The 13,956-nt window shown below is 41.7% G+C and overlaps 1 protein-coding gene across 1 annotated transcript in view; it reads left to right on the forward strand.

Annotated features, from left to right (window-relative positions):
• Window positions 1–13,723, forward strand: part of COL14A1 (collagen, type XIV, alpha 1) — a 263,059-nt gene extending 249,336 nt beyond the window's left edge. The window contains exons 46-48 of the mRNA XM_011973001.1: window positions 8,849–8,926; window positions 11,016–11,171; window positions 12,834–13,723. Of these exons, the coding sequence (XP_011828391.1) occupies window positions 8,849–8,926; window positions 11,016–11,171; window positions 12,834–12,913 (314 nt within the window). The 3' untranslated portion in view covers window positions 12,914–13,723. The remainder of the gene's footprint in view (window positions 1–8,848; window positions 8,927–11,015; window positions 11,172–12,833) is intronic.
• Window positions 13,724–13,956: the final 233 nt, after the last annotated feature.

Below are 13,956 nucleotides of genomic sequence, written 5' to 3' on the forward strand. Positions count from 1 at the left end.
TCACAGCATCCCTATTTACATGGAAGAATGAGAACCTACTAAGGGATCATAGCAATTCCCGAGTGGCTCCTATAAGCAAGGTACTGTTTCCTTAGGCTGGCATGTGAGGCAAGTGTTACTAAAGGTAAAGCTCAACAAGGTTAAGTGGTTTGCGCAAAGTGACACAGCTGGGGAGTGGCAAAGCTGAGGAGTGGCAAAGCTGGGGAGTGGCAAAGCTGGGGAGTGGCAAAGCTGGGTCTGCAGTGCAACCTGTCTGATTCTAGCAGCTTTCTCACAACATTCAGAAACAAATGTCGAAGAAAGAAAAAGAGGACATCAGCTCAAACATCCCAAGCCTGCCTTGTTTGTCCTGTTTTTTTTTTTTTTTTTTTTTTTTTTAACTTTAACTTCTGGGATACACGTGCTGAACGTGCAGGTTTGTTACATAGCTATACATGTGCCATGATCGTTTGCTGCACCTATCGACCCGTCATCTAGATTTTAATCTCCCCATGCATTAGATATTTGTCCTAATGCTCTCTGTCCCCTTTTCCCCAACCCCCTGACAGCCCCTGGTGTGTGATGTTCCCCTCCCCGTTTCCATGTGTTCTCATTGTTCAACTCCCACTTATGAGTGAGAACATAGTAATGGGTCTTTCATGCTGATCTTGAAGGGCTGTTGGTCGTAACACATTTTGTTTTACATTCTGTAGACCCTGACCTCATCCCAATGCCTGGACACAGCTCACTTTTCTAAGAGTGGAGAGCATCGTGTCATTTTCCAGTTCTGCAAGGAGTGAAGACCAAGCTCCAATTTAAATATCATCAACTGGTTGACTATTCAAGCTGAATCTGAAATATTCATTTTTAAGCTATAGAAATTGGCTCCTTTTGCCACTAATTTTGAATAATTTATAATTTTCTTAATAGTCAAGAGTGGAAATAATATAATAGAAGGAATTATCAAATTTTATTTGATTTTTATTCCTCTTAAGAAGGAATAATCCAAATTTTGTAGCAGAAAGTAATAGATTGGCATTTGGTCTGACATTCTTATGTACCAGTGAGGTCATAGTGTCAGTGGCAACACTGGGTGAACAAAAAGCCCGGATTCCTGATGCCTGATTTAATGCCCATTTTCTCCTGCCACTCACCTGCATTGCAAATGGTCAACCTGCAGGCTACACTAGCCTAGTGTGCACTGATGAACTTTGCACCTCATCTTCTCTCTCTCTCCACCCTTCTCTTTTTAACTTCCACTCTTCCTACTTCTCCTCTTTCCTTCCTACTGCACTTCCTCCCTCTCGCTGCCCGAATTTAGGTGAGTCTGTGGGCAAAATACCCAAGAACCCTCTACCTATACTGTCCTGTCTGATAGAGACTAATAGAAAGACCTGAAGTGCTAACCCCTTTGCCTTGATCTTGCTTTGGTTAGTGGATTCCTTTGACCATTGAGTGCCCCCAGTTAATGATTCAACGTGTTTTCCTCTGGATTTTCTGTGGAACTAGCACAGGGTTTACTGGTAGAGCTGGGCTCTACAGGACTCCAGGCTGCCGCAACCAACGTATTGCCTTGTAGCACCCGGAAGGAGCAGATCCAGGTTTTGTGGAACCTGAAGCTCACGACTTGGGGTTCCTCTTGAAGAAAAAGAATACAAAGTCCGAACATAAAATTAAGTAGGAGGTACTGAAGGTGGCCCTTACAAGTTAGTGTCTGTCCATAGTCTGGCACACAAAGCTTGTCGTGCTCTGGACTAGACTATCCTTTTGTTCTATTGCCTGTGAAACAACCTGAAACTGCCAAAGCCATACCAAACCATTTCTGGTCCCCCAGGCATGTTCTGTTGTCTCTTACCTGCAAGCCTTTGCACATTCACGTTCGTCTGCCACCGTGCCCATCTGTCACTTCTTTAGCAGATAATGCCTGTTCTTCAAGACGTCATTTCAGGCTCAGCCATATTGGAAAGCCGTGTGGAGTCCCCACAGGACCCTCAGTTCCGTGCTCTCATATTCTGCTGTAGCTGTTTTCACATTGCATTATAACTACTTGTTACTTGTCTGTGTTTCCTACTCCATGACAACCTGCTACATGCGGGAGGGGTGCTTTTGACTCTGGATTCCCAGTGGTTGATGTTGGGACTGGGCTAGGCAGTTTGTGTTGTTTGCCTTCTCCTGGCTTTAGCTCCATGGTGCTGTGTGTGCAGGCCCCTTTGCCCTCTGCTCTTTGGCAAGGTCAGCCCAATGGGAAGCATTGAGGAAGATTGGAGGGTACGAAGAAGGGCAAACCCCACCCCTGCCTCCTCTGCAACTCCAGTTGTAGCCACCACCCCTCTGCGCCCCTGCTTCTACTGGACAATCTCCCCCTCTGTTTCTAGATCCTACCCTGGGCTCTGGGCTCCAGTCACTTTTTTTTTTCTCAATGTCTGTACTCTCCTACGGGTAATAGTGGCTCCGTGTTGTTGCCAATTTGTAAGTTACACCTTTGCTTGGTTTCTAAGCTTTTCCATCATCCATGTTATCAAGTCTCTGTGTTAAATTCCATATTTCCTCTGTCTGAAAGATCTAGAGTGGTTTGCATTTCCCTGGCTGAGCCCTGAATTATAAAGGCACAGTAGGTGGCCAGTTGTTACATGAAAAAGACAATGGGAAGAGGGACCTTTAGCAATCATTTGCAAGGCTCATTTACATATGAAACAACTACATGTTTTCCATCCCTGTCCATCTTAGCATAAGACATGCAGCCCCAGAAACTGGTACTAGTCGTACAGACCAAACATGTAGAAATAGAAGAGCTTAACAAAATGCGTACAGTACTTATTGAATTGAGTCCAGTTAATCTGCCTTCTTGTAACTAGGCGCTAGGTCCAGTATCTTGCACTTAGTAGGCATTCACACAAACATTGAGCGAAGAACAGACTGCACTTGCAATCCATCACCAGCATATCCCAGGCAACAGACAGTATAATAACACAGCAAGCCTTGTTCTATAATCTCCGTGACTTTTTGGTACAATTACAATGGAAGCATTCCCCAGGCCTTGCATAGCTTCCTGGGCATAAATCCTGGGAGTTCCTCAGAATGTCTGGGGATAAGGAAGGAGTGACTGTGCTCCAGAAGCAACAGAGACTCCAGGCTGGAGTGCGTGGTGTGGTCAGCGGGGCCATAAAGATGAATAAAATCTCCCGACTCAGAGGCCAAAAGGCCAAAGAAATTAGGAAACAGACAACCAAGGGCCAGCCCCCGGACATGTCAGTGTGAGCAGGATAAATCCTCTTAAAGTGAACTCCAAATCTTGCTCAGGGCAGACAGCAAGTATACAAATTGAGGAAAGCCGCTGAGGAAATGTGGTGCTAAACACGGGGCTGACTGCTGAGCGGGAGGCCAGAGAGAGTGTGCAGACACATTTGGCAGGCGGTTTTGGAAGCCATACTATAGCAAGCAAGACAAGAAAGAGCCTTCAGGTCCAGCTTAGGATGGAGAGGCAGGGAGTGCCGTGGTTGAGCACAGAGGCTTCTGCACCAATCTGCCTGGGTTGCGATTTTGGCTCTGTTATTTCCTACCTAAGGACAAGTGACTTACCCTCTCAGGATCCAGCTCTCTTTCAGGGTTATAGTAGTGCCTGCCCTTGTGGCTCTTGTGGAAATAACATGAGTTTGTTCATGTGAAGCAGCTGGCATCCGAAACCTAGTGAGATAATTTGTAGGCAGTGCTGATACACTCTCAGGTACATTTTTGATTTGTCAAAGTCTGCAATCAAATATTGTATTCCATTCATTCATCCATTGCTTTTTTTTTTTTTTTTTTTGAGACAGAGTCTCGCTCTGTCGCCCAGGCTGGAGTGCAGTGGCCAGATCTCAGCTCACTGCAAGCTCCACCTCCCGGGTTCACGCCATTCTCCTGCCTCAGCCTCCCGAGTAGCTGGGACTACAGGTGCCCGCCACCACGCCTGGCTAATTTTTTGTATTTTTAGTAGAGACAGGGTTTCACCGTGTTAGCCAGGATGGTCTCGATCTCCTGACCTCGTGATCCACCCGTCTCGGCCTCCCAAAGTGCTGGGATTACAGGCTTCAGCCACCGCGCCCGGCCATCCATTGCTTTAACAGATATTTCTTGAGTGTTTAATGTGTGACTGGCACTTGGAATATAAGGAAGATCTAAAACAAACAAGTCCCAGATTTTGTGGGCCAGAAAACGAAAATATTGGCAAGTCAGTATTAGGTTAGCAGTGAGGGAAAATCAGGTAACCTGAAATGGTTTCTGATGAGACTCTGAAGAATGAATGAATATGACAAATGTACCACTCTGATGGGGGATGTTGTACAATGAGTGAGGTTATGCATTTGTGGGAGCAGGGTGTATATGAGAAATCTCTGTGTCTTTTACTTGGTTTTACTGTGAACCCAAAACTGCTCTAAAAGATAGCCTATTAGAAAAAGAGAGAGAAGGAGAAGGAGGAGATGGAGGGAGGGGACTTCTTTCTGATGATTCTAAATATTATTTTTGTTACTCTACAGAAAACTAAGGGTTTTTTAATCTTGGCTAAATCATATTTTTGTGAAGTTAGATCTTTATTTATATTAGCTGTGCTCATTTAAGAAATTGCAGTACCTCAAACTTAACTGGAGCCAATTATATTCATCTCTAAGAGGCACTAGTAGTTGATATCACCACCACACAAGCAACTTGTTAGAAAAAGCAGTGTTCACATATCCGAGGTGTGTAAAAATGAAGCTTCAGCCTAAGGAATTTTGTCTGTTGATTTTTCAAAAATATGCCTGCTTATAATGGGCAGCTGAACTATTCACAATAGCAAAGACGTGGAACCAACCCAAATGGCCATCAGTGATAGGCTAAAGCAAATATGGTACATATACACCATGGAACACTATGCAACCATAAAAAGGAATGAGATCATGCCCTTTGCAGGGACATGGGTGAAGCTGGAAGCCATCACCCTCAGCAAACTAACACAGGAACAGAAAACCAAACACCGCATGTTCTCACTCAGAAGTGGGAGCAGTGAGAACACAGGGACACAGGGAGGGGAACAACACACACTGGGACCTGTCGGGAGGAGGGGCAAGAGGAGGAAGAGCATCAGGACAAGTAGCTAATGTGTGCGGGGCTTAAAACCTAGGTGATGGGTTGATAGGTGCAGCAAACCACCATGGCACGCGTGTACTTGTGTAGCAAACCTGCACGTGCTGCACATGTAGCCGAGAATTTAAAAGTAAAGTAAAGTTTAAAATAATAATAATGGGAAGTTGAGTATTGGTCTAGGCATTCAATTCATTTAGTCTTCCAGTATTTGTTGGGCCACCTAAGAGTGGCTATGGACTGACACTAGAGAGATAAGTGAGGCACGGCTCCAGCAGTCAAGACTCCTATAGTTTTGGGGCTATGTGGGCATGAGAATAGGTAATGCAATGGCATATACAGTACCAAAGGAGCACAGTTACTAAGAAAGCAAAGAATTCCTTCACTCAGTCATTCTTTCATCTGTTACTTCACTCAACAAATATTTGTGAGTTATATATTATGTGGAAGACATCATATTTATACACTGGGGATATTTACACATTGGGGATATAGCCGTGGAATAAGATAAATATTCCTTGCCCTCTTGTGTCTGTCATGGTTCTGCCTACTATGGTTATAGAGAAGTTTTGAGTTGGGTCTTAAAGAATGAGAAGAAGTTATGGAGGCAGACAAGGTAAAGGACATTTCGAAAGAAGGAAATTAGCATTTGGGAGTCCCATGAGTCTCCTGAGTCTCAGTGTTTTTGTGGAAGGGACACTGGCACGTCGCACTGGTGACCCCATCTCAGCACCAAGTGGCCCCACCTTGGGTCTGTGCAAAAGAGATCTATGATGGGCCATGACTGGGTTTGTCTGTGAAAAATGACTTTATACCCAGGCTCTACTGTCCTCAGGCATCTCATGGATAGTCACAGGCTGATGTTTTAGGACATTTGATTTCCCTCCTTTTAATTAGGTCCTACAAGGCTTATCAAAAATATATTCAGATCTATTTTTAGAGATCTGAAGTCTCTACACTTAGCCTTTGATCTCAACCCTCATCTAAGGTACTTAAATACTAATTTTTAACAAGATTGCTTCACTCCAAAAAATGGCCTACAACCAAGTTCAGTTGTCATGGACATGAACGTTCCTTCAGTATGAGAACCATAAGTGGATATGTGGACAAATATTAATGTATTCACCTAAATGTAGTTTGTAATATAATACCTTGAAGAATAATAAAATCAGTCAGGCGTGGTGGCTCACGTCTGTAATCCCAGCACTTTGGAAGGTTAAGGTGGGCGGATCACTTGAGGTCGGGAGTTCGAGACCAGCCTGGCCAAAATGATGAAACCTTGTCTCTACTAAAAATATAAAAATCAGCCAAGCATAGTGTCACACACCTGTAATCCTAGACACTCAGGAAGCTGAGGCAGGAGAATCGCCTGAACCCAGGAGGCGGAGGTTGCAGTGAGCTGAGATTATACCACTGCACTCCAGCCTGGGTGACAGAGTGAGTGAGACTCTGTCTCAAAAAAAAAAAAAAGAAAAAAAAAGAAAAACGAAAGAAAGAAAGAAGGAAAAAGAAAAAAAGAATAAAATCTAAAATTCCTTGTTCATATATAATTGTGTCTTTAGGCATTTTCCTTTTCCTTTTCTAAAGCATTTCGAGGGCTGGAATTTTTTTTCAAAATGTTTTTGTGAGGCTCTTTCTCTCTTCTTACCTCGACATATGTTACAGATAATATCTGATTCCATTTATTTTTCTCTGTGTAATGAGAAAATTAAAACAACCAGATTTTCTATTCCCAATCTTCTCCACCTCGTACTTTCTTTATGAGTGAGCAAAAAACAAGTCAGGAAACTATTATCAGGGGATTAGTCCCAAGAATACTTCCCCAGATGTCCTCTTCTCCCTGATCTATGTCTTCTTGTGGAGAGTTAAGCATTAGGAGCCATCCTGTTAAAGATGATCCTGCACCGTGAGGTCGTGAGAGGCCACTGAGTCACCACGCTCTTAATCAGCAACAGCCTGGTGTTAGTCATCAGTATATTTTATTATGTTCTAGTTCTTTCAAAATTACTTGTTCCCTGTTGGCAAAGTGACTCCAGTTCAAGCAGAAGAAGAAGGATTCTCGGCTAAATTCCCAGATGCACACTGGGGCACAAGCACTTACAAGTGAAGTAGCACCTCTCAGCTAAAAACTACAAACTCTCATTAGCTACTAAACTAATACCTGGGAGGCTTCTACAGCGTGGCTTTCTGTCTGAACAACTTGATTAGCAATTGAGCATTAAATATTGATGAGTCAGAGTTACCCGTGTGCTTTTAAAACTCAGATGAGATGGTATTTTTACTTTTGAGAAATCGTTGTTTTCCTTTTGGGCTCCTAAGAGAAGAACCAGGCCCTAAACAGAAAGTCACAGGCATGGTGGTTAGTACCCTGGGCTGTCATGGAGGTACTGGTCTTTTGTAAGCTCAGATAGCACCATCAAGGTGACATGCAATAGGATTGGGTGTTTGGGAATTCTATCAGTCAGTAGACCAACCTGGATGACTCCTAGTAAAGAAGAAGAGCTTTTTAAAAGAGATGCCAGGCTATGTCTTGACTACAAGAGATCATTACTGGGAGCACAAAAGATACCAAAGCTGCAAGTTAGGAGCAACCATTATATGTGCAGTGTAAAATCCAAAAACCAAAACCTGTTAGTTCCTCACCAGAGTCTTCTTTACCAATGATTTCCAGAACAAATCATACATCAACGCTTTTCTTTCTGGAAGTTATAAAGTAAGATGTTAAAAGTGATTATTTTCAAGTGCTAGCATCTTGCTTGTTGCATCTTCTAATTTGTTGACAGTGAATATGTATTATATTTAAAGTAAACAAATAGTTATTTGTAATTTTAAAAAATTGCAAAGCCTTTCCATGCCTGCTACCTGTCAAATTGGCCATTTTTCGTTTATTGATGTTTCCTCCTAGGCTTTGCCAATTCAGCATAATTTCTCAGTAGGTATAATTAAACAGAGATGCTGTTCTGCATGCTGCTATTTCAAAGCATTGTTGTACATGAAATACAGACAGCAAAGATCTTCCGTGATGTAAGCCAGGGTAACCCAGACCCCAGTCTAATGCAACCTTACCTTGGGCCTCAATATAGGTGCTCTCACCTTTGAAGTGATCTTGTGATAGGACCTGTTTAGATAATGAGGTGTCAGAGTATATGTTTCTTTGTGTTTGCCTGTGAAAATGTATACTTTGTTAATAGCACTGTAAATTATAAGAGGTCCACTCCATGGAAAAGAAACATGAATAGATTTAGATTTTTATGGGGCTGAATCAGCCAAATCAAACACAGGCTTTCCCGAAGCTTCCAAGTTTTAATGGAAACTCACGCTCTTCAGAATGTTGCTGCCTAATTATAATTCATGCCTTTTGCAGATACATTACAGGGTGGACCAAAAGGAAAATGTTAGACGTGTTCACTTGTGATTTCTATTGTGTTACTTGTGGAGTGCCAGCTGCATAAGTCCAGTGGCCTGGTGCGTGCAAAGACAAGGACCAGTTCTTGGCAGGCTGTGTGACTTCAGTAGGAAGGAGAAAGAGAGACTGGCAGAGTAGCAGATACAGACCACACACTCAAATACAGAACCAGACTTCAACATGTGATTCTCCATACGCTACCAGTGTCAGAATTTAATTTAAAAGTCCCGTGGTACTCATAACCCCAAACCAACCCACTTCATTGTCTTCATCAGAGAAGCACTTTTGAACTCCAGAAAAATGGAACTACCAAGATTTTTTTTCAAAAAGAACTTTAAACATTTTTTAAAAAATTATTTTAAACAGGTCTAACTGGTGTCAAGGGAGAAAAAGGAAATCCAGGTGTTGGAACCCAAGGTCCAAGAGGCCCCCCTGGACCAGCAGGTAAATCTTCCTTCCTAACAAGAAACTGCAAATGTACATTTTTATATTCACTTGGCATTGCAGTGGAGGAAAATGGTCATCTTACATCCTAGTATGTAACTGAAATGGCTGTATTTCGTATTTGTTTTATTGGGAGGCTTCTTTGTTAATAATGATCCTCACAATATACAAGCCCAAAAAGTTAGAGCATATGCTGGGATCTTATTGTTTGTGTGAGTTAGGGTAGGACAGACTATGCTATAGTAACAAATACATCCCAAATGCTTAGTGGATTTATACAATAAAGCTTTATTTCACACTCACACAAAGTTTCATATGAGTAAGGTAGCTCTCTTCCATCTCAGAACCCATGACCTCTGTAGTGAATCATGTGGCCTCCAAGAGAAAGGTAAAGAAGGCACATCGGGCTGGGTGTGGTGGCTCCCTCCTGTAAGCCCAGCATTTTGGGAAGCTGAGACAAGAGGATCACTTGAGGCCAAGAGTTTGAGACCAGCCTGGGCAATGTGACGAAACCCCATTTCTACAAAAAAAATACAAAAATTTAACCAGGTGTGGTGGCATGTGCCTGTAGTCCCAGCTACTTGAGAGGCTGAAGCAGAGGGTCACATGAGCTCTGGAGGTTGAGGCTACAGTGAGCCATGATGGCACCACTGCACTCCAGTCTGGGTGACAGAGGGAGACCCTGTCTCAAAAAAATAAAAAATAAAAAAAAAAAGAAGGCACATCAGTCTCAACTTCCTCATCAGAATGAGATGTCACTTCCATTCACATTTTATTGTCTGGAACTAATCACCTAGCCCCAGCTGAACTGCAAGGCAGACACAACATCTAGAGAAATACAAGGCTATTTGGTGAGCACTAGTATTTCCTGCCATGGTAATCTTACTGAATGAGTTCTGTAGAAGTTTTGAGTTTTGTGTGTTATGTGCTTTTAGAATGGTCTCCAGATGATCAGACTTTATATTAGAATTATTATAATTTGCAATCTTATTGTAATATATATTTATAATGTCAGTCTTAGCCACATTGAGTAAAGTGCTTTACAGATTTTTCTTTCCAGTCTAGTAAGGATTTTGGAAAATACTTTCTCTGAGGGAGGTTCCTAATGCAATAGATTCATTTTGAGTGTAAATATTTCTGTTATTAGAGACAATGTGAGGAACTGATATAACATTACACATTATACAGAATGGGTGGTTGGTGAGTGCTGATTGAGGAGCTGAATATATGAGAGCCACCACGCTATTCAAATAGAAGGTGATACTTCTTCCTACTTTTCATTTCAGTTCCAGTTGAGAAATTCCATTATAGTTGAAGAATGCCTTTTCAACACTGTTGGAACCCAGGCCTAAAAACAAACAAGCATACAAGCCAAAAAACTCTCATACTGACAAATTTCTTCGATTCACAACAATTTTAATCTTCCTATTTTTACTCAATCTGAATTCTCAATTAATGTAAACTAGCTTAAAGAAATTTTGGATTAGTATATTGGGTCAAATTTCAAACTCATCATTGGTCCTCTCCAGGACAATTTCACACTCATACAAATTTACTTTAATTATCTAGGGCCATCAACCGGTACTGAATTACATAGCTATTCTAACTGTTGATGAGGTTGAGCTTTAGTTATCTGAGGCCATAAACTGGTACTGAATTGCATGGCTATTCTAACTAGATGATGAGGTTGAGCTCTGAGTGTGTTCATGTTTGCGTCTGTGTGTGTGCACACCCATAGATTGGGTTCATAAGGAACTGCATTGGGAAACAAAAGCTCCAAAAAGAAAATAAGGTTGAAAATGGAATGTTTCTTTCCCTTTAATATCCAAGAGGTAATAGAAAAAATACATTTTGCCTCCTAGTTTCCTGAGCTGATTAAGAGCATTGACCTCCAGGAGGATAAGTGATTACACTATGATCCTCTGCCTAGGGAATCCAGTCTAAGAAAAAGAACTCAATGAGTAGAAAGATGTTGTCCTAATTGTCCTGAAAGTTGCTTCTTCTAAGAGTTAGTTTACTTCTTGGTTGTCTCAAAACTCACCCTGTTGTGGCAAAAGACCAACTGTTTTTGTCTGTGGGTACTTCTTAGGACCTTCAGGGGAGAGTCGGCCTGGCAGCCCTGGGCCCCCTGGCTCTCCTGGACCAAGAGGCCCCCCAGGTCATCTGGGGGTTCCTGGACCACAAGGTCCTTCTGGCCAGCCTGGATATTGTGACCCCTCATCATGTTCTGCCTATGGTGTGAGAGGTAAGTGTCACAAAAAGCCCCTCTTTTGGGCTTTGATCAATGTTTCACTATGCTTACTACCAAAATGGGAAGATAGTGCTATGAAAAAAGTTAAATTGGTTATGAATGGGAAGCAGAACTTGAATGCCTCACTTCCTTAAATTATCCCAGACATTTTCTATAAAGTGCAAATTGCTATAGAGGCTACTCCCTTAAAAACCTTAAGAGCAAATTCAAAATAACAGCACATCTAAGTCTTCCTCACTTCCAAATGATGACCTACATAGAGTTGGCCTCTGACTTCATGTTTAGCACATTTAGAGGACATGGCCGAACATTCTTTCAGAGTCTTCATTTTTATGTAACAGCTGTGATGTGGCCAAGATGTCTCATAAAATTTTACTCTTGGTTTGGGGAAATGTCAAACTTAGAACATCTGTAATTAAGAGGTCCTTAGATTATTTTCAATGATCTCTTGCGTACCACTTGCATTTAGGTGCATTTAAGCACCATATTTTAGGTGACCAAGGATAGTTGTGAGAGGAAACAAAAGTCATCCTGTCCTTGCCTTATCACTAACTACTGGACTAAAAGAATATCCTTCCTAAAACATCTGCAGTGTGCATGCTGGTGTGCTGTGCAATGACCCCTTTTCTGACATCGTCGCTGTTGGAAGCATCAAGAGACAGGCTGAGGGACTGCTGTGGGGCCATGAACTTACTAGTTAATGGATTTAAAATTTTCTGCTTCAGTAGAAATTTAACCTTATTTATCAGAGGAATTGGTCAACAAAGTTTTGCTGATGTGTTTTTCTCTGTTCATCTTTTCCCTCCCTGTTCTCTCAAATACTCCTATCCCTTATTAAGATCTGATCCCCTACAATGATTACCAGCACTGAAGTGGAAATCCTCCACTCTGGTTACATTGGTCCCGGGCATTTGGCTATGGAAACAGAACTGTCCTGTCGACCACCACCACCACCAAGCCCCTGCCCCTAACAATGGACACCCTGCTTCCCTGCCTCTTCTTCATCCCTGCCTTCACGCTTTCAAATCTCTTGCTCACTCTGCTCCAAACATGATGGAGTGATAACATTGGAACTTAACCAAATCATATATGTCTATTTTAATAGACACTGACTGCTCCATGTCAGCCTGGATAGAGGTATATGATCGTGTGCCAAGAATTTATCTCAGACTCCCCTGTGTGACAGCTCCGTAATAAAGTTACTTAACTGTGCTTCCTCCTCCTTCCTCTCCCCACACAGGATGGATGGGCATCTTTCTGCTTGACCACCCTACTCTCCCTTCCTCCCCTGATCACCTCCCCTCCCTGCTCTCCTCTGGTGATGGACTTCTAACATGAGATCTTTTTTTAAATTTCTATTTCTTTTATAATTTTGCTGAGTTTTCAGGGTTTCTTCTGTAAATAAAACGTGTAATATTTAAATAGTTGGCTATGATTCTAATTTTCTAACAATTTCTGTAATGTATCTTTCCCTTCGTCTGTTTACTAACTGTCTGAAATCTTATGGGGAAGGTACAAGGGGCGTGGTGGATTAAGATACCCACTGCTTTTTACCCAGCAGGATATCTCTGTGTCTCTAAGGACCCAGGTGAGGGGAGAATATCAATTTATGATTCCTGGGTGCAGCAAGTCCCCACCCCCACTTTTCCTCTTTAGCTCCCCATCCAGATCAGCCAGAGTTCACCCCTGTCCAAGACGAGCTGGAAGCCATGGAACTGTGGGGCCCCGGAGTCTGATAGCCTCAGAAGAAATTGAAAGACCAACTGCAAGAACTCTTAAGGCATCTTGTTTGAGAAAATGTTGTTATGTGGTTTGTATGCTCCTTTGGTGGGGAGGGGGCGGGCCTCATTTCAGCAGCCTAAATCTCCTCCTTGGATAATGTTAATATTATTGTTATTATTAACAAAAAATATATATATTTTTTAAAAGTTCCCTTAATCTATGACATGGTAGAAATGATTTCGCTTTGGTGTTTTCATGGCATGTCAGATAATTTGTTTTTCCAGAGAAGAGAGCTCAAAGAGGAATTGGGAAAAATAAATTGAACTCTGAAATCTTCTCTCTCAAGTCCTGAAATGAACAGATATGATTGTGTTTGAGGGAAATAATATGCCCGCAGCAAGAAAAGAATTCAAAGAGGTTCAAAGAATATGTCACTTACTCCTACTTGCTATAGGAATAACCTTGCTGATAAGAAAAAAAGGGACATAATTGGACAAACTACCTCTTGCTTAATTGATATGTCCAACTCTGAGATCAGTTGGTAACTGGTTTCATGGGTATCCAAAAATCAGCATTTGGATATAATCTTTCTGAATTTAGTAATTTAAAAAATAGATTTAGTTTTTCAGTGGTTTTAACTCGTGAAATAATGACTTTCCACCAACTCTGATGCAAAGAGATATAATTTTAATGAACAATTTATCCAGCAGTGTGTTCCAGGGGTTGCCTCTCCTTATCTACAGGGATTACTTTGTACATGCAGATAAGTTTTCGCAAACCTACTTCCATTTTCTTTTGTAAGCAAATAAAACTTTGAAACAATGTATGTGGATTCTTTTTTCTGCATTTCTAAGTATCACCTTAAGCTTTTGTAGTCTCAACTGAGTGTCCTCCAGAAAGACAACAGTTGTCTTCCTTTAGGTAAGCATTCAAACTCTCATTCATTTGTTTACTCATTCGTTCATTCATTCATTCTGAGTGCAGTAGAAAACAGAAGAAGCAGTTGACTTGGAACTAAGAGATTAGCAACATTTTAATATTCATTTATAATCTACCA

The sequence above is a fragment of the Mandrillus leucophaeus genome, unplaced genomic scaffold, assembly GCF_000951045.1.
Source record: "Mandrillus leucophaeus isolate KB7577 unplaced genomic scaffold, Mleu.le_1.0 Scaffold133, whole genome shotgun sequence".
Classification (NCBI taxonomy): Eukaryota; Metazoa; Chordata; class Mammalia; order Primates; family Cercopithecidae; genus Mandrillus; species Mandrillus leucophaeus.